The sequence below is a fragment of the Hoplias malabaricus genome, chromosome 4 (assembly GCF_029633855.1).
Source record: "Hoplias malabaricus isolate fHopMal1 chromosome 4, fHopMal1.hap1, whole genome shotgun sequence".
Lineage (NCBI taxonomy): Eukaryota > Metazoa > Chordata > Actinopteri > Characiformes > Erythrinidae > Hoplias > Hoplias malabaricus.
In genome coordinates, this window is record NC_089803.1 from 48,714,790 (window position 1) to 48,735,018 (window position 20,229).

At 37.6% G+C, this 20,229-nt stretch overlaps 2 protein-coding genes across 5 annotated transcripts in view; both read right to left on the bottom strand.

The window, feature by feature from the left end:
- Nucleotides 1-14,104, bottom strand: part of creb3l2 (cAMP responsive element binding protein 3-like 2) — a 56,453-nt gene extending 42,349 nt beyond the window's left edge. For 3 of the 4 annotated variants that reach the window (XM_066667179.1, XM_066667182.1, XM_066667181.1), the window contains exon 1: nt 13,102-14,104. In XM_066667179.1, the coding sequence (XP_066523276.1) occupies nt 13,102-13,197 (96 nt within the window). In that variant the 5' untranslated portion in view covers nt 13,198-14,104. The other variant, XM_066667180.1, reaches the window with a different exon arrangement.
- Nucleotides 14,105-14,426: 322 nt separating this feature from the next.
- Nucleotides 14,427-17,779, bottom strand: ssbp1 (single-stranded DNA binding protein 1). Its single transcript, XM_066667183.1, has 7 exons — nt 17,636-17,779; nt 16,681-16,743; nt 16,537-16,594; nt 16,203-16,343; nt 16,020-16,107; nt 15,806-15,894; nt 14,427-14,615 (listed from the first exon to the last, which is right to left on the bottom strand). Exons 2-7 carry the CDS (start codon nt 16,702-16,704, stop codon nt 14,572-14,574), a joined length of 444 nt encoding a protein of 147 aa, XP_066523280.1. The 5' UTR covers nt 16,705-16,743; nt 17,636-17,779; the 3' UTR covers nt 14,427-14,571.
- Between the last annotated feature and the right edge of the window lie 2,450 nt (nt 17,780-20,229).

Below are 20,229 nucleotides of genomic sequence, written 5' to 3' on the forward strand. Positions count from 1 at the left end.
TCTAAAGTGAAAATGTGAGCTAATACAGCTAAAGTTAGCTAGGGTGACCAGACGTCCTCTTTTACCTGGACATGTCCTCTTTTTTAGACTTAAAAAAATGTCCGAGCGGAATTTCACAAACATCCAGGATTTTGTTTTTCTAGAGCTTACATAGAATTGAGAGAAGCGTTTTGTTCACAAACGTGTCCCCCCCTCCCCTACTCCGTTTGGTTCACTTGAGTGAGAAGGGGGAGTAGTGAAGTAGCCTAAAATCTTCAGATTGCATGGTCTGACTGTAGAGCCATCGTTATTGATTGATAACGTTCTCTGTAAACATTTAATTGGTCGGTCTGCACGTCAGTAGTCCTTGTTTACGTCAGGCAAAGCTCATGTACCTACCCTCATCTCGAGCAGCTATATCGAAACGTAAATGTAAGTTCTCAGATGAATTAAAAAAAGAAATTCCCATGTTTTCCCGTGTGTAGCAAATAAAGGTGTAAAGGACCTAAAAGCACACATAGGTTCAGCTAAGCATACAACGGCAGCAAGGGGCGAGAGTTCTTTTTTAACTCTTGTAATTAACTCTTGTACAGCTGCTCTCTTGTTCTCTCTTTCTTGCTCTCTTTGTCATAATGTCTGTACTGGGAAAACACAGCTAAAATCTTCTTGTAGCACTGTAACCACCCATGAGAGTTGTGCCATAAAGCATTACGCTTTTAAAAATGATAAAACATCAATAAAATAATGTTGGCTAATGTTCTATGGCTAAATTAGTTTGCATTGTAAATGCAGGTGAAATAAGCTAATAACATCCTTACCACTAGTGGCTATTTGTAAGACATTGTGTACACTGACTGGATGAGAATATAAGCCTAGGTTAGTAGTTTTATGTCTTCCATTCTCAACTGTATAGTCTTAAATATAAGAACACTTTTTTAAAACCACCATTCACCAACAATACTTTGGACCACATTGGTCGTCCAGTCCTTTTTCTCATTGGCCCAGGTAAGACGATTCTGGCATTGCGTCTGGGTCTTGAGTGGTTTGACACAAGAAATGCGACAGTTGTAGCCGATGTCCTGTATACATCTGTGTGACTTCAGCAGCAGTCCACTCCTTGTGAATATCCCCCAAATTTTTAATGGCCTTTTCTTGAAAATCCAATTTCAAGGCTGCAGTTATCCCTGTTGCTTGTGCACCTTGTTCTACCACACTTTTTCCTTCCACTCAACCTCCTATTATTTACATTTACATTTATGCATTTGGCAGACGCTTTTATCCAAAGCGACTTACAAAAGAGGATCTAACATTCGAACTACAGTACAAATTATACAAAATACCTAACAATAAGTGCAATATGCCAGGAAGTAATAAGTGCATTAAAGAAAGACATTCAGTGCAAAAGATACTCTCGGAAGAGCTGGGTTTTCAATGATTTCTTGAATGCAGAGAGGGTTTCTGTTGCTCTGATAGTGCTTGGAAGCTCGTTCCACCAGCGTGGTACCAGAGATGAGAATAGCCTAGACTGACCTGTACGGGGGGTTGGTCGTGTTAGTTGGCGCTCCTTTGAGGAACGGAGAGGGCGGGCGCTAGCGTATGGTTTTAAGTGTCTATTGAGGTAGATGGGAGCAGAACCAGTGAATACTCTGAAGGCCATCATTAGTGATTTAAATTTGATGCAAGCAGCTAAGGGTAGCCAATGCAGCTCAACTAATAGGGGCGTGACATGTGCTCTTTTTGGTTGGTTGAAGACCAGGCGTGCTGCCGTATTCTGGATCATCTGTAGCGGTCTCACGGCACAGGCCGGAAGACCTGTCAGGAGGGCGTTGCAATAGTCTAGACGGGAAAGAGGAGCTGTGTTGTATGTTGAGTTAGGTATGGCCTAATCTTCCTTATGTTGAATAGGGAGAAGCAGCACGATCGAGCTACAGCGGTAATGTGATCTGCGAAGGTCAGCTGGTCATCAACCATGACACCTAGGTTTCTTACAACCTTGGTGGGAGCCACCTATTAATGTATGCTTGGATACAGCAGGAGTGTGTCAATGACTGCATTCTGGTCATCTGTCAAGTCAGCAGTCTTCCCCATGATTGTGGAGCCTACTGAACCAGACAAAGGGGCCATTTTAAAGGCTTAGGAAACCTTTGCAGGTGTTTTGTGTTGATTATTCAAATTTTCAGAGATAATGACTTATTGGTTTTCATTGGCTGTAAACCATAACCATCAACATTAAAAGAAATAAACGCTTGAAATAGATCACTCTGTTTGTAATGAATCAATGAGTTTCATTTTGAATTGATTTACTAAAATAAACTTTTTGATGATATTTTAATACCGCAACCCTGAAATAGATTAAGCAGACAGATGATGATGATATTTTAATTTATAGAGATGAACCTGTATGTTAAGCACAGGGCTCTGCTGAATCACTCCTCTCAGCAACTCACTATGCCCTACCAATAAAGTATATATATTATATGTACAGTGCCTTGCAAAAGTATTCGGCCCCCTTGAACTTTTCAACCTATTGCCACATTTCAGGCTTTAAACATAAAGATATGAAATTTAAACTTTTTGTGAAGAATCAACAACAAGTGGGACACAATCGTGAAGTGGAAGGAAAAGCACATATGCTTGATATTCAAAGCATTTTTAAGAGTTTCGTTTCACCAGCAGAAGATAAGTTACATATTAAGTTGGGGTGTAAAGTATATTCTAAACCTTACACTGAAAGGAGGTAATGTAAATTTAATTTAAAGTTTTAAATTGAAATTGTAAACTTAATAATTGAATGTAAATTATTATTATATTTGATTTAACCAGGCAAGTCATTAAGAACGGCTTCTTATTTACAATGGCAGCATGGCAAAAGGCAAAAAAATATGAAAGAAAAGGTCAAAGCAGAGGACAGAGGACAAATACAAAATGCAGACAACAAAAACTAAAGTGGCATAAGTGAATGTCTCACTTATCAGTTTCAATTATCTTTTAAAAGTTTGCAAGAAGGATTTTTAAAAGCAGACTCATGGATATATTTATGTGACACAGTAAATTCAATCTGCATCACAGACAGTTACAGTACATCCTACCCAGTAGTGTGAGTTTCACAATGAAATGTTTTAATGAAAGCATCCGTCTTTTAAGTGTTTGTGTGCGCATTAAACACTTCTCTTCCTCTGAACAGAAGCGGAAGACTTCTAAAGACCTTTAATTGTGCTTTTCCACTGCATGTAACCTACACGACTCTACTCAACTGGACTCGTTTGCGTCCAGGACCACGAAATGCAGAGCTCATTCACATCCAGCACCATTTGCTGGTTGTTAAATCTCTTAAGTTACAGCAGCTTTCATGTTTATTTTTATCAGACTCACAATGGCAGTTCGTAACTTTACTTCAAAGTGTTTTGAAAAGGTTTATATGATCCTTGTGTTGATTGGCGATGTAAAATTCCAGTGAAAGCAGAACATGCAACAAGTAAAACTGATCTGTGAGAACTGGGGTGCAGAGCCATGTTTAGACCAAAAACTAAAACAACAACCGAATACACAATGAATAAACAGTGCCTAACTTTACCACCACCGTTGTTGACGTTATCAAAGCCAGAGATTCCTGTAAGAGATGGGGTTTTGTGACACAACCGGCTCCATTTCACTTCTCCACCATTAAACAGTACAATAATAATTAAAGCATATAGTGGATGATGCTCAGTTTTGCTGTGCTGCTCTGCCTTTGTGCTGGCAGGGAGTGCTCATGTTGGCTGTTTACTCTTCCCATGCCATGCATCTATCCACCATATTAAGACTGCTGTTAGGTGCTCTTGCATTCCTTGGACGTCACTATTCTCTGTGTATTACACTTTCACATACTCCGTTTGCTGACATTCGTTTCTGTGCTGCAGCACAGTAAACTTTCCATCCAATCAAAACTGACTGAATAAAATTAAATAAAACTTTTAGTTTTTAATCAGTTTACACTAAAAGGATGTGGCAATGTAACAACAGATAAAAGAATAACCTAATATATTATACTAGATAATTTAAGTTAAATTCTGTCTATGTTCGACAGAAATGTTTTGTTTTGAAAGTACATCCCTGATTGCCCACCAATCTTCATTATTTTAAAAAATGTTTTTGTTTGCCCTAGATTTTCCCAATTCATGTGATGGAATCCAGGGCCATCACTAGAGATTAATGATTAGGGGGGCTAAGCTTTAACCAGGGGTTAGGGTTAGGATTAAGGTAAAAATATATATATATATCCAAATTATCTAATGCAGTGGTTCTCACGTACCACCTATTATCAGACTAAAACCTATGTACAACCTAAGTTTTTTTGTTTGTTTTTTTTTACCACAGAGACGTGCTCTACCTATGGTTCTTCCTCTGTTCTGGGGACGTAAGGCAGAATCTTGCTTGAATTTTTCCATGTTTTGTTGCTTTTTATTTATTTTAAATGTGCATGCTTAACACAAAATGATCTAAAACAATTACTAAAAATTATACAGAGAATACAAATAACTATAGGCCTAAACTGAATTTTTTAAACACAATTATACATTTATGAGAACATACATAATTTATGGGCAATACGTTTTGAAAAAAATAACAAGAAGAGGTCTATTTAATATCAGTTTTGTCCTTTTTATAATAAAATCCAAATTGCTCACATCCAGGCATTCTTTACACAGATTTCTCAAAAAACTGGGAGATGGGTTACCTCCCTGGAAAAAAAGCGGAGGAATGTTGTCCCCACATATGGCAGGCTTTTGGGGCCAAAATCGTCTTAATTCTAATGCCTGTACACATAAAAATATTTCAGACGTAAAATATGTGCGTGTTGATGTATTGAGACGTATTTCTTTTATGTGTACAGACGGCATGTTTTTGCATCTGCAGAGGTTTTTTTTCCGTGTACAGACAGCATATTTTTATGTCTAGTGTTTTTTTTGTGTGTGTGAAGACATAACTGTACAAGATCTTGGCCTTTTCAGTAAAGTTGCAATCTGTCAGCAGATGGCAAAATTTTGAATAAAGTTTGAATAAAGTTGCAAAGTGAATGTTTTATTAACATGCTGCTTTATTTTTTTACAAGCCGTAGGGTATTTTCTATAGTCCAATTGCTTTAGATTTGATTGTGATACAAGATTGTGATATGATAAATGTAGTATGATGTAAATATACATTTAAAGTATTAAATACCATTAGGTTATTTCTTTGAATAAGCAATTAATTTAATTTTTAAAAAGCAGTTTAAAATATAATACAAAAATGAAGCAAAATCAGTATGTAGACACATATATTAAATGTAATGCTAATAAATCTGTAGACACTCTAAAAGTGATCCAGATCGGTAATTGTTATTTCGGTCAATAACGAGCAGCCATAGTAATTTAGACGTGAAGTTTTCAGTTTTCTTCCGGTACCATGTTCAAAAGAAGCATGGAAAATATCTGGTTCTCACACTGCCATGGTCATGTTTGTATAACAGTGCCTGTATGTGCATATAATCTTCCACAGCTACAATTGTCTCATTATAGAAATGATTGTTCCTTTAGCAGTATTCTTCAAATGATAGTTATATATGTGGACACCCTGTAAAGATTTTTAAACTGCTTTATTGTGTAAACCTGTCATCTCATGTCTTTGTACCAGCGAGCTGTGTGTGCCATGACAATATTGAGACTTTTGAAATGTCAGAAAGAAAATAATAATAATAGTTATATTTTTATTGCCATATTCAAAATTTTACTGCTTTACACACAACATTAACAGTAAAACAGATCACATAAATCACATAAAATGGGAGGTTTTTTTGTCAGTACTGTCAGCAATATTACACATCTGTGAGTGGAAACAATATGTGGACCGTTAGGTTTTCAAATCAAATAAAATTTATTTGTGTAGTGATTTTTACAACTGATGTTGTCACAAAGCAGCTGCACAGAAATCCAGTAAAGATAAAAGTTTTAAAATGAAACAAAAAGCCCAGAGGTGAGCAAACCAGGGGCAACAGTGGCAAGAAAGTGTGCATAAAACGGAAATCTGCTTTAATGGCTCTGCACTCAGATGCATATCTGCTGGAGCATGGCTGGAACTGGCCAGCCTCGTGCAGTACACAAATACTCTTTTGCAATTCAAAAGAAAATTTTGAAGAGCCATTTTGTCAAACAAATAAACAAATTACATCATGTCAGTTAAGGGAGAGCCCTGGCTCTCTCTCTAGAGCTCTCCAGCTCTCTACAGGCGTCAGTCTCTCTTATGGCTCTCTTAAAAAGTCTTCAGCCCCTCAAGCGTGGTCCAAATAGAACAGGTCAAATAAGCCTACTTTTAGTTAAGAGCACAGTACATATACATTTCGTACTCTCATGTGTAAATAACGTAATGCTATGTTTGTCTGTATGTCAAGTTTAGGCAAAATGTTGTAACATGTGTAAGTGTCTCAGGAATATGGTAAGCCAAACTTTGCACATTGTCAGTTTTTGTCACTGTCCCTTATTCATTCACATGCAGATATATTCATATTATAGTTCACTGATTGGCTATAAGGTGTGAAGAGGTATTAACGCATCATATTTTGCCATCTGTACACGTACATATGTGTCCAGGCATTAGAATTAAGAGGATGTTGGCCCCAAATGAATGCCATAAGATATGTACCTGTTAATGCATCTTGAATGTGTTAACACATTAAGTTTGTGTATCTGGGGTTTTTTCCTGTGGGAAAAGTTCTGAATGATGTATAACAATAAAACTCTCAGAAAAAAAAGGTGCGGTAGAGGTACAATATTGGTCACTAAAAGTACAAACTGTGTAAATGTACCTTTAAAGGTACAACAATTATTTTCCTTAAAAGTATATTACATTCTCTTCTACAGAAGAAGAGATACATGTTTGTAATCTTTCATTACAGAACTGTGTCATATAAAAAAAAACATAATAAAAGTCCTGGATATGAAAAAGGGCGTATGAAATCAACACATTTTTAAAATCTACAATTATAATAAAATAAGGCACAATTATGTTCCCTAAATAAAGGTACAAATATGTATTGTAATGTATTTAAATAAAAATTTTAAGTCATTATTTAAATCATAACTCACATATTTCATGAACATGAAATGAACATATATATTTCCTCCACCAGCATCACGTAGTGACCTGGCCACTATCCTGCAAGAAGAATGACTTAAAATCCCTCTGACCACTGTGCAGGACTTGTATATGTCATTCCCAAGACGAATTGATGCTATATTGGCCGCAAAAGGAGGCCCTACACCATACTAATAAATGATTGCAGCCTAAAACCAGGTGTTTCAGTTTCATTGTCCAACCCCTTTGTGTATATACAGTGTAGTACATGGTGTACAAGTCACTCACTGCAAGAAAAATAGAGATTTTTGTTCAATGAAGTTTAATGATGTTTCAGGTTTTTAATGTAGATATATAAGTAGATATAAATAAATAAACAAATGAATAAATGAATGGGGAGTCTGGAAAGTACATTTCACTCTCGGTTTGTGTTGACAGTATTGTTTAGGCCGTATGCAATTAAAACTATGTCCATCATTTATCAATGTGAATGAGTTTGTGTCACACCCATAAGGTGAGAGAATAGTGATGCTTGTTTGATTCAAAATTATGAAATGCTTTAGAATCAGAATCAGAATCTCTTTATTTCGCCAGGTATGTTAGACATACTAGGAATTTGTCTTGGTGACAGCAACACATGTATGACATGTAACACGTACACAGACTGTTAACAAAACTTTAAAAGAGGTACAATAAACAATAAATAGACTAAAAAAATACAGTTAAGTACTGGAAAAAAAGAGCGTTAAGACATAAATTAGACAACATAAAATATAAAATCTATACTGTACAGATATGCGTATGAATATAAATGTTTCCAGATATTCCTAAAGTAGGTTATATTATATATTGTTGTAGAAGTTACAGAAATAGAACTTCTGTACAGCTGTGCAAAATAGCATAGTGCAAGTGAGTAAAGTGTCCTGTTCAGTGCAGTTATGTCCAGTCGGTTTAGTTCAGTGGTTTGGAGACTCAGAGGTGTTCACTGTGGTTGAGGAGAGCTACAGCTCTGGGAAAGAAGCTGTTGGCATGTCGTGTTGTGCTGCTTTTGATGATCCTTAGTCTTCTACCAGAAGGGAGAGTCTGGAAGAGGTGATGTCCAGGATGTGAGGGGTCAAGCATAATTTTGCGAGCGCGTTTCCTCACCCTGCTGGTGTGGATCTCCTGAAGCGTTGGCAGGTTACATCCAATGATCTTCTCTGCTGATCTGATGATGCGCTGGAGCCTGGCTCTTTCTTGTGAGGTAGAGGAACCAAACCAGGTGGTTATGGATGAGGTGATGATGGACTCGATGATCGCTGTGTAGAACTGGATCATCAGGGTCTGTGGCAGGTCAAATTTCTTGAGCTGTCTCAAGAAGAACATTCTCTGCTGAGCTTTCTTGGTGATGGAGACGGTGTTCCTCTCCCACTTCAGGTCCCTGGATATGGTGGTGCCCAGGAACTTGAGTGACTCTACAGTGGAAACTGCGGTGCCCTTGATGTAGAGGGGGGATACAGGGGGTGGGTTGCGTCGGAAATCCACCACCATCTCTACAGTCTTGTCTGTGTTCAGCAGCAAGTGGTTGTCACTGCACCAGGACACCAGCTGACCAACCTCCTTTCTGTAAGCAGACTCATCACTATTGGCTATGAGGCCCACCAGAGTGGAATCATCTGCAAACTTCAGGAGCTTTACAGCTGGTTCCTTGGAGACACAGTCGTTGGTGTAAAGGCTGAAGAGAAGGGGTGAAAGAACACACCCTTGTGGAACTCCAGTACTGAGTGTTCGAAGGTCTGAGGTGTGTTTCCCAAGCCGCACATACTGTCTTCTGTCTGTGAGGAAGTTTGCAATCCACTGACACATGGAGTCCGGCACTGACAGCTGGGACAGTTTGCTTTGAAGTAGCTGCGGCACAACGGTGTTGAAAGCCGAGCTAAAGTCAACAAACAGAACCCGAGCGTAGGTTCCAGAGCTGTCTAGATGCTGAAGGATGAAGTGGAGAGTTAGGTTGACCACATCATCAACAGATCTGTTTGCTCTGTATGCAAACTGCAGGGGGCAAACAGATCTGTTGATGATGTGGTCAACCTAACTCTCCACTTCATTTTTAGAACAGTTAAATAATTATATGAATATTTACAAATTTAAAATTAAAGCTAAGGTAGGTGATTTGCCTTAAAAACATTTATTTTGTTATATTTCTGTTATATACTCGAAATTAGCATCCTTATTTTTATCATTAAAACAAAATTTTAATATATTTAACATTCAGTTTTAGGTTGACATTGGGGAAAACATTTAATCACAATTTGAAAATCCATAATAAAGTTATAGAACCAATTTTTTACAACAGTACTGCACTGATTGACTGATGTACTCCAGCCAAAAACGTGGAAATAATTATTTTACTTTGAGACTCCACACATTTATTAACAGTTTTGAGTAAAATCTGTTTAAAACTTATTATTTAAAATGGGGGATTCTCCAACTTTCACAAATTCACAAAACTATCAACTTTTATTATAGTGCCTGGCTTGGTGTGATGTAAAAGTAATGTTTGAGTGCCATCTGATGGTCAATAATTATTATCACATTACAACATCATGCTCCGGTTTCCTCCCATGGTCCAAAAACACAAGTTGGTAGGTAGATTGGCGACTCAAAAAAAAGTGTGTGTGTGTGTGTGTTGCCCTGTGAAGGACTGGCGCCCCCTCCAGGGTGTATTCCTGCCTTGTGCCCAATTATTCCAGATAGGCTCTGGACCCACTGTGACCCTTAACTGGATAAGCGGTTACAGATAATGAATTAATTTGGACTTTCATCACTGTGTGGTTTCCAAGTCCCTCCCAGTAACTGATTGAGCATGCCTTTAATAAAGCATCTAAATAAGGCTGTAACTAAGGAACACTTTACCCAAATATTACAAAACTGCATAGGCTTGATCCAAATATTTAATTCATCCACAAGATATAGGTAGAGAATTATAGGCATTCAGCTTAGAAATGCAAACACAAATATATTTGAATGTAAACTACATTATTTTTACCAAAACTGGACATATGTGGTTTTAGTGGAATCCTAAGGACCGGAATTTTTATAATTATGAATCAAATGTTGGACTTTCATCCCTGTGTGGATTCCACACCCCTCCCATAATGTCCCCTCCATAATGGATGGCGCATGTATTTAACAAAGCACACTATACACTATATAGCTCTAACTCAGGAACACTTTCTCCAAATATTACAAAATTCATAGACTTGATCTAAATGCATATCAGATGACATGATTAAATTGTGGTACAACTGCATCCCTAGGTACTCACAGCATTTAGAAGTTATGAGGCAAAACGCATTTACGTGTCAAAACTAGTCATTTTTCTATCCACCGAGAGTCACACAAACTACACCTACCTACCAATTTTGGTGCTTGTAGCTATTATGGTTTTATTACGGAGTAATTTCTTTAGAAGAAAACAAAGAAGAAGAAGAAGAAAAGTCAGAACAAAAGTAATAGGATTCTACTCACTGAGTGCTTAAACCCTAAATATTGGTTTTGTGTTTGAAAGGTGGAAGCATAAATAAACATAAATAACATAAATACTGTACACTACTGTACATTATGTAAGTTGTATATATACATATATATATATATATATATATATATATATATATATATATATATATATATATATATATATCAGCTTTCAACAGTACATGAGTTGAGGTGGTGAAGCTCACTGGCTTATTTGTGTTTATTTATATGCAGAGTTGGTCAAGAATTTCCTGGGGCCCTAAGCAAACATTTTTAAGGGGCCCTCCTACCTGAACACTGTGAGCCATTCTGTAATAGCTGCAGCACTTGAGGTGGAATAGAAAAAAGGCAGCTGTAACTGCTTCACTGTTTTAGGTGTAACAAAAACCTTAAATATGCCGGTGATTGTGTGAATATCACAGAAGCATTTAACCCTCCAGTCATGTTCACCTCCTGCCCCTTACTTTAGTGTTCCCGGTCAAAACTGACTGGTCTGTTTTGGCACAAAAAACATTTTTCACCACCAAATTTTTATTCAACTTACTTTTTAGCTGTGATGTGAACAATGTTTCAAAGTAGGGTTTAACATGAATTTATAGAATTAGACATAAAATAACAGCAGTGAAAATACAAATAGGCACTGAAAATATATTACAAAATGAACATTAAATGTGGGTGGCACGGTGGGGCACGGTGTGTCTCTGTCACAGCTCCAGGGACCTGAAGGTTGTGGGTTCGTGTCTCGTTCCAGGTGACTGGCTGTGAGGAGTGTGGTGTGTTCGCCCCTTGTCCAAGTGGGTTTCCTCCCACGCACAAAAAACACACGTTGATTGGTGACTCAGGTGCCCGTAGGAATGTGTGTGTGTTGTCCTGTGAAGGACTGGTGCCCCCTCCAGGATGTGTGTTCCTGACTTGCGCCCAATGATTCCAGGTAGGCTCCGGACCCATCTCAACCCTGAACTGGATAATTGTTACAGTCTACATAAGTCTTGTGCTGGTGCTGTTGAATAAGAGGAGTCACCAAAGCTTTTCCCAGCTCTGCTAGGAACCTCTTGAAACTCTTCCCCTGATTCCAGGTCGATGGCTGTCCACACCACATATCCTTGAATATCAAGGATGTTGTGAAACAGGGCCACAAGCCAGGTCTTCCATTTCTGAGACATCCTCCACTATCTCTGGTTCAGTTTCAGTGCCCTCTTCATCATGTCCAAAAACCTGGACCAGAACCACTTCCACAGATAACCACTTGGTCAGTCACCTACTCATTGTGCTCAGAGTAAAAGGAGCACAAGGCAAACATCAAGCTATACATAGGAGGTCTGTGTGAAGATTATATATTGATTAGTCTGGAAGTTGTGGTTCACATGGGGGACTGGCGCAAAAGCGTGGGAAAGAGATATGTTCCAGCTGAGAGAAATCTCTAAGCCTTTGCTCTCATCTCAGGTCCAGGAACAAATTATTCATGTTTTCAAATAAATTCGCCTAGACTATTGTAACTCATTGTATTTGAGCATAAATACATGGGCATGATTACAGCTGGTACAAAAGGCAGCAGCTAGACTGTTGACTGGCACTAGGAAAAGGGACCACATCACTCCAGTTTTAGCTTCACTCAGTTGGCTTCCTGTTTATTATAGGATTTATTTCATTTATTGCAGACTTAAAATGTATCTTTTTACCAAGGCTTTTAACATTTTAGATATACGTTGTATGTTTGTGTTATGTTATCTTTGTTTTATATATATTTTTTATTTTTTTAAAGTTTTATATTTGTACAACACTTTGGTCGAATTGTCGTGTTAAACGTGCTATAAAAAAAACTCACCTACGTGTAAATTGGGGGAGTGGTTTTGGGAGGAGGTCTTTTTTCCTAGGATTTTTTCCAAGCCCACCCACACTAACTTGCTTCTATAAAATCACCATACCCAAGCTTTAAACGCCAGAATCTTTAATAGTAAAAAACTTCCGGTTACCATAGGGATCAGCTTGCGTTGCTGTCTTCTCACAGGTCACGTAGGGTTCGACGTAGCCGTAGGTCAGCGCTTAGTTGTTATGAATACATAAGGTGAAACTAAGGGGGTACATGGGCTTTATGTTTTCGTTGTCAGCTATAATGTGTGATATTAGTCCTATTATGAATATGTGCATATGCCCAGATTTGAGGCCTCCCATTGGTGGAGACTTTAAAAAGTGTAAACGTGTTCTTTTTGGTCAAGTTATCACAATTAATGTATTAATTACGCGCACAATATTAATAACGTGTTAACATGTTTAGAGCCCAATGGCCTTCGATAACAATCTGTCCCTCGCTCCGGCTGAGAAAGAACTGCATGTTTGTCTCAAACCATCGCTATAACAACGTGACCTTAATATACGGATCAAAACGCGTCCCGTATCGGTTCAAAACTGAACGATTCCGTATTAAACATGAAACCGACTCAAGTATTAACACGTCACTGCTTAAATTAAACAATGTTAAGATAAGATGTATTAACAGATTAAAAAAACACTACTTACGGTACTGTACATAACATCATTTTCGCAGGGCTCTGACAGCTCACTGAGGTTTCGGTCCCACTGAATCAAAGGTTCACCAATCTCCAGTATTTCCATGCCTCCTTATGGATTATTTCAATAAAGTTACAAATCAGAACAGTCTAGCGCTGGGCGAATGTTTTTCTTTCAGTAAAAAGCTCATAAGACAAACTCTGCTGCGAAGCATCCAGCCAATGACACTGACGACGACGCTACTTCTATCTCGTCCCACTTTTGTTTAGATAAATCCGGTAACTTGATTTGTCGGCAATTCGCGTGTCTGTTGTTGTCGAATGTTAGTAACACATCTGACCACCTACGATAATGTAAACAGATAGTTTTGGCCTAACAAAAGCTCAAACGCACTTCTCGATTTTTTCTTTTTCTCTGACGCCTCTCTCCGAGTATCTGGAATTTGGGGGGGTGGGGAAACAGTGGGAGTAACGACAAACTTATTCTCTTGTGGTTTTAAAGACGAGGGTTATTATAAGGAAATCAAGCGTCTCTGATCTGTAAGCGAGTAACACTGATGCTTATTTCATAAAATCCAGTTAGTCGCAAATGTTTCTAAGATCAATACATAAACAAGGACTAAAACTTTTTAGAACCCACCCACAACAATCTGAACCAATCAGATAAGCGCATCCCATTACGCAGCAAAAATGTCTTTAACTCTCGACAGACAGGAGCTTTAGCCAATGAAGGTAGAGTAAATTCTTTCGCATTTCATTGCCTTCTCCAAAGTCCAATCACGCGACGTGTGTCTCATGTCTTCGGCGAACCGTAGAAAGCCAAGTATCCCCACAAAAGAAGAACCGCCTCTAAGGGCCCATCCTTCAAAACACACCGAGTGGTTAGTGTTAGGGTGGAATTTTTGTACTCAATATGGTTATCAATTTTAAAGGCATTGGGATGGTGACGGTGATCGTGTTCATAAGGTGTAAACAGTCATTTGGCATATATTGTTAGATATGAAAGGTGCACGTTTAAACAGGAAAGCGGTGTATTAAACTAGATCCGTTTATACATTGTGGGGAAAGACGCGGTGATGAAAGGATATGTAAAGAAATTTCCACAAAAAAATTTAAAACGTAACTGAAACCAAACATAAAAACATTTAAACAAAAATATCACGGACAAAAAAAAAAAGAAAACCTGGATTTTGGTCATTTTAACTATGCCTATTGGGGAAGACTCTCAATCTGTGTTTTTATTTAGATGTATATGTTTGTATCAGTAAAACAACATAAATGCATTTATAAACAAAGGCACGTGGAAGTGCTGTTTGTTATAAAAACATATGAAAATCTGCTTTATTACTATTATTTCCATTTTCTGTCAAATGTGTAAGTGAATGACAGGTAAAAAAAAAAATCACTCAGGAACAACTAACTCTAACATAACAAAAAATATCTTCCATCTTCTTGTTTTTCCAGACCTTCAGAAAACATCTCAGGCTCTATCCCGTACATTGTCACTTAAAAAGACAATATTATCTGTGGAAAGAAAATAATTTACAGTTTAAGTATAGTCAAACCTCTAATATATTTTGCCTTAGATTGTCCACAAACATGATCATTTTTCACTCATCTTGAAAATTGAACAAACTCCCTGAATAGCTTCAATAAGGCATTAAAGTCTAAGCACCACTTAATTGACCTCCATGAATATTTAACATTATTTTAGTTACTGACATATATAAGTATGAATTAAAATGAAAATGCATGCTTAATTTGCTTTAAAACTGACAATTTTATTAAATTGACAGAAAAACCCGAGCTCACTACGAAAATTCTTGAACGCAACCGTGACGTCACTGGTGGACAACAGCTAAACAATGCCGCGGTAAAACACTTTTATGACTGACTGTTATGACAGTATCTAGCTAGCTAAATAACCAACATTATTCATGACAATAGCCTAGCAATAAGCTAAACTCAAATTTAGAGGTACCGTTATTCTTGTAAATGTGATCGAAGTTGAACTCGAATTCATCCGACACTATAAACCTCCGTAATGCAGCTACGTAGCGCAGTATAATGAGCCAAAAATGAGTTTAGCTAGTCAAGCTAACATTAACTAACACCAACTAAAACAGGCGAAGTAAGTGTCCTTACCCTGTTTACCTCCATGTTACAGAGGCTCTTGAACACTTTTCGTTGGTTTCCTTACATGCCAATATTGTTGGAAAAGTGCCAGTGAAATGAGCACTACAGATAACGGAGTGAGTGGATGGTCTTTCCATCCAAGTGCCCGTTTAAAGTTGACAAATTTAGTCCATTTTCTGGATATTTTGGGATCTTTGGGCCATTTGTACACAGATGTCCCACTGTACATTGAGTGATTGCAGCCAAAAACAACACACCTTTTCATCATTTTGCATTAAATTAAGTGCAACTTCTAGAGTTGTTGTCCACCATCTACGTCACAGGCAAGACGCCCATTAGAGTTTCCGAACACCGTTAAAAGTGGACCAACGGTCTTCTAAACCTTATTTCTTGAATTAGTAAGACATAACTTACTTGACTATCAATAAACACAAGTTAGGAACTCAAATTCCACTGTATTTATTTGTTTGATACTTTCATACAGCTGGTACTTAGCCTTTAAGTATTTAGCATGAACAACGCAACAATTTTAACAATGCAACCTAGTGATGCAGATAAAATACGATGCAATATCGAACCTGCAATAATGGTAGTGGCCTGTCGCCGTACATTGTTTTTATCAACATACTCTCCATAGTCCAACTTCCCCTCAACAAGTATCCGAGACCTGAAATTTGTTTTATAAATATAGTACATTAAATACATGACAACATCATTGTCCAAAAGCTGTGCAAAAAAAATAATTAATGGACATAAGTAATTTTAGCATAGTGGCTAGCATAGGTTGCTTACCCTTTCTTTACATACTGATAAGCCACATCCCTTAGACCTGGCTTGAACACAGATATTCTGTGCCATGTTGTTTTCTGACTGATATCTCCTGTAAAGCCCACATAAAAAAAAATACATACACACACACCAGATAATATAATAAATCAATGTTGGGCTCAAGAATTGTGTGGAGGCAGATATTACCTGTATTTACAGACTCTCCCTCTCCTGAGCGCCACATCTCATTAGTTGCCATGGAAAAGATGGTGACTGGATTTCTGCCCTCCACCTGTCTCATAACAGGGTCCTGCCCCACCCGACCCAGCAGCTGTACTCTGTTAATTGCTGAGATGTAACAAGAAAGCGAGACAAATAGAAAGTCAGCAGGATAAACAACATGCAAAAAAATAATAATAAATAAATAAATTATTATATATATATATATATAAAAGCTCCATTAAGCAGTTTTTTATGACCAGAGGATTGAATAATAGTTGTTTTTCCCCTCAAACTTTCATGTGATGGTGAGTGTACTTACATCTCTCCAAAATGAGACTAGTATCTGTGGAACTGTACCTAATAGTTTCTCTGAATATCTGTTAAACACAAGCAATGACAAATGTAATTAACCACATACACAAAACGGTGGCTATATGTTCAAAACTTGTAGTTACCCAATTACCTGTGTTGCCAAACTCCTAAACATTTTCACTGATTTCCTTAGCTGACTCTTTGACTGATGATTCTAGGGAAAAGGGATTGCATTAAAAAATATTTTTAAAGGATTCCATTCCCAAAATGTGAATATAAACGTGAAACTTTATTAAAAGAACCCAAAAGGTATCCATTGAAAATTGCACAGCAATACATCAGAATGTCTTATTTGTATTCATAGGTCTCTACAAAATCTAAATGGTCAAAAGCCCAAATCTGGAAATTATCTTTAATAGGGATTACAATTAAATTATTTATTTGACAAAACTGTTTTTGCTATGCAGAGGATCTAAACATGCCAGACTGTACTACCGCAGCAGATAACTCTAATGTTAATAACCACCGTACAAAATGACAAATACAAAATATTTGGTATAAGCTTAAGAGCCATCTACTGCGCAGAAAAGCGCACCACGTTTTAAGGTAACAGCATTCATCAAGCATTTAATTGTGGAAGCGTTTACTCTCGTCATATAAGCTTACACATACACATGCCCTAGATTCACTAAAGCTATGAATCGTTTCCCATTTGCTGAACCTCTAGAGACACAGAAATGGTAAAATATATTCACTGTCGTTTGACAGACGGGTCTGATCATAAGAAATCGCGTTACTAAGAAAATCTGCAAACATCGCACTAGCCATGGTCTTGTGCTGTCTACAGACTATTTTACTTGTAATGGAAGTAAGTGCGTCGCCAGCAAACACGTAATATTTTAATAGATACTTGAGCGTAAGTAAGAATTTATGCATCAACTACAAAGTTACTCCGTCTCTAGGAAACATGCGATAGTGTATAATAGAACTGTATAAATCATACATAAATAAATGTATGATTTAACGCCCTTGCACCGTGACAGTGACCTCAGCTCCATTCCTGTAAAGTAGATGATGTCACACAAAAAAGGGAACATGTTTCTAACCTGCACGATAGAGGCCCTGAATGTAGTCTTTCAAAACTGAAGAGTTGTACATTCGCTGTTTGTGAAACCGACCTTACTCCCGCTCCTCAACACAAAAGCAACATCAGACTAGCGTTTCAGTCCGTTCATTAAAACATTCCCCGGTATTATACGGCCGGGATCCTAGAAAGTTCCGCTCTGAAAGGATTTTTTATTGGGTTAGAAAAGTGTTGTAAAAAACAATTTTATTACTTTGTGTTTGTTGACAAATATCCTTAAATGATGATTAGTTAAATTAGCATTTATAACTACATACTCATTGTGTGAAATCCTGTACCCTATATGCATGTATATGAATGACTCACCAGCATTTACATTATGAATTACTTACACATGTAGTTAAACATTTTTGCTTGATTCTGCACTATTAACTCATATGATAATTACTCCTAAAAACATATTATAAGCTAACTTCACTATATGGCATGATAACTTGATATTTACACACAGTTTTAATTCTTAACATCTAACCTCGAACAGATGTGCACTCCAGAATTGTAACACACTGACATCATAGTGTTGGGCATGGAGGCGCTGATCTGTAGCTTCTTCTTGTGGCCTTGAAGTGTATTTCTGACTCCCTAAATTTTAGTCTCTAGGGAAAAAGTGCTGAGAAGAGAGGCCCATTGTCAGCCTGGCCGGATAATGAATGTCTTCAAGGTCACAACAGGTACCTGAATATTGCACGTGAAGAGCTGAGTACTAACACGTGAAATTATGCATATTAATATACGCTAATCAGCCAGAAACGCCTCACCACCAGGCTATACGTCATCATGGGTATAACTTTTTGAGTCAGATGATGGGAGGTCAGAATTTTCACTTGGGAGGGGTATTAGACTGTTCTCAATGTGTAAATTCTCCTGGATCCAGTATTTTGGTAAATAAATACTTTGATTTGCTTTGAACTTCACTCGACTGGTGTCTGCGACTCTCTCGTAACGGACATGCCTCCCCCGAAGAGGGAGAGTGTATTTTGGACCTTTTTGTTATTTTCTCATTAGTTGGTAAATTTTAAATACTTTGAGAATGGTCCAAAGAAACATTTTTATCTTCAAATTGGTGACCCCGACGTGCGGGAGGTCCAGACTGGACATCTTGGGACTCCTTTCCACTCGCGGCCGCAACATACTAAGGTGGGTGTGCAGACCCTGTTTTATTCAAATTCTGCATATTGGATTTTTTAAATTGGAGTGGTGTGGAGCCCCGAGGGTGGTCCGGAGTGAGGTATAGAGCGAATCAATTTGTTTAAAAATTTGGGGTTGTTTGTTAAAAAATACAAAATAAAAAAATGATAATAATAAAAAAAAAAAAAAAAAAAAAAAATGGTATAGATGGATGTTGTGCCCATCTGAGACAGAGTGGTGGCGTCCTCAGCTCGGAACCTGACGAGGTTTCGTGTTAATTGCCTGGTCTAAGGGTAGGCCGTGAGAGTTCGTCTCCTCAGAAGTATATTCGAAGCGGATGTTGTTCCCGCAAGCGGATGCTGTTCCCGCAATTTGGTGGATGCTGTTCCCACCAGGGGTTATTGTGGATTTAAATAAAATTTATGGTATATCGGTAGCGGATGCTGTTCCCGCAATTTGGTGGATGCTGTTCCCACCAGGGGTTGGTTATGTATTTTAAAGATATTTGATTGTGTATTTTGTGTTTTATCTGTTTTAAGAGGCTGTGCCATTATTAGAGGCTGTTAGCATGATTGTTGTGTACGTCTCTGCTAGATAGAGGAGTGTTTTGCTGTCTGTGTGTATGTGTATGTGTCAGCTGAGTGTGTGTCTTTCTCCCCCTCCCTTTTCCCATCTTCTGTAACTATGTGTGTGTGTTAGCTGAAAGAATTTTTTTTGGAAAAAAAGGGAGAAAGTGGGGGACTGATCAACCCCCTTTCTTCTGTGGTTGCTTGTGTGTGGGGAGAACTAGTTTCTCCATGGGCTGTAAAAAGCCATGAATTTTTTTGTGGGTGTGTTTAAAGAAAAGTGGGGAAAATCTCTGCCTACAGAGTGTCAGAGAGAAAGACTGTCAGAAAGAGTGAAGAAAGTGTTTGAAGAAAGTGTTTAACGGAAGTGGGGAAATGTGATAAAGAATGAGAGATTTAGAAATTAATAGGGAAAGATATTTGTAATGGTAACAATTATGAGCTTCGTTCAAGGACAGTTATTTAAAGAATATGAACCTCAATAAAATGAGGGGTTTGTTTATCTATGACAATGAGCCTGAACGGAAGACGTTTTAAAACAAAATATATAAAGTTAATTAAATGAGCTTTCTTGGAGACTATACATTAAGAAAATATAGACAATGAGCTCCAGAAAGACGTTTTTAGAGGTTGAGAATAGGTGAATAGAAGAGCAAGGTGTAAAGCTGAGTAATTAATATGATAAATTGGGGAAACTGTAAGGTTTAAATATGGGAATTAAAGGGAAAATTGTTAATTGAACACTTGCTCTAATTTTGAATCTGGTTTCTTTGATATTGTTAATTTAGATTTGTGGTAGATAAAATATATTTGGTATTTTGTTTACTGCTTATTGTAAACAAATGTTTATCCTATGGTAGTT

Coding starts and splice junctions, on each gene's coding strand:
- ssbp1 (XM_066667183.1), bottom strand. CDS start 16,704: ATGTTTAGGAGTTTGGCAACACAG. Junction 16,108..16,202: donor GGGAGAGTCTGTAAATACAG/GTAATATCTGCC, acceptor TGGGCTTTACAG/GAGATATCAGTCAGAAAACA. Junction 14,616..15,805: donor GGCCACTACCATTATTGCAG/GTTCGATATTGC, acceptor TTCTTTCCACAG/ATAATATTGTCTTTTTAAGT.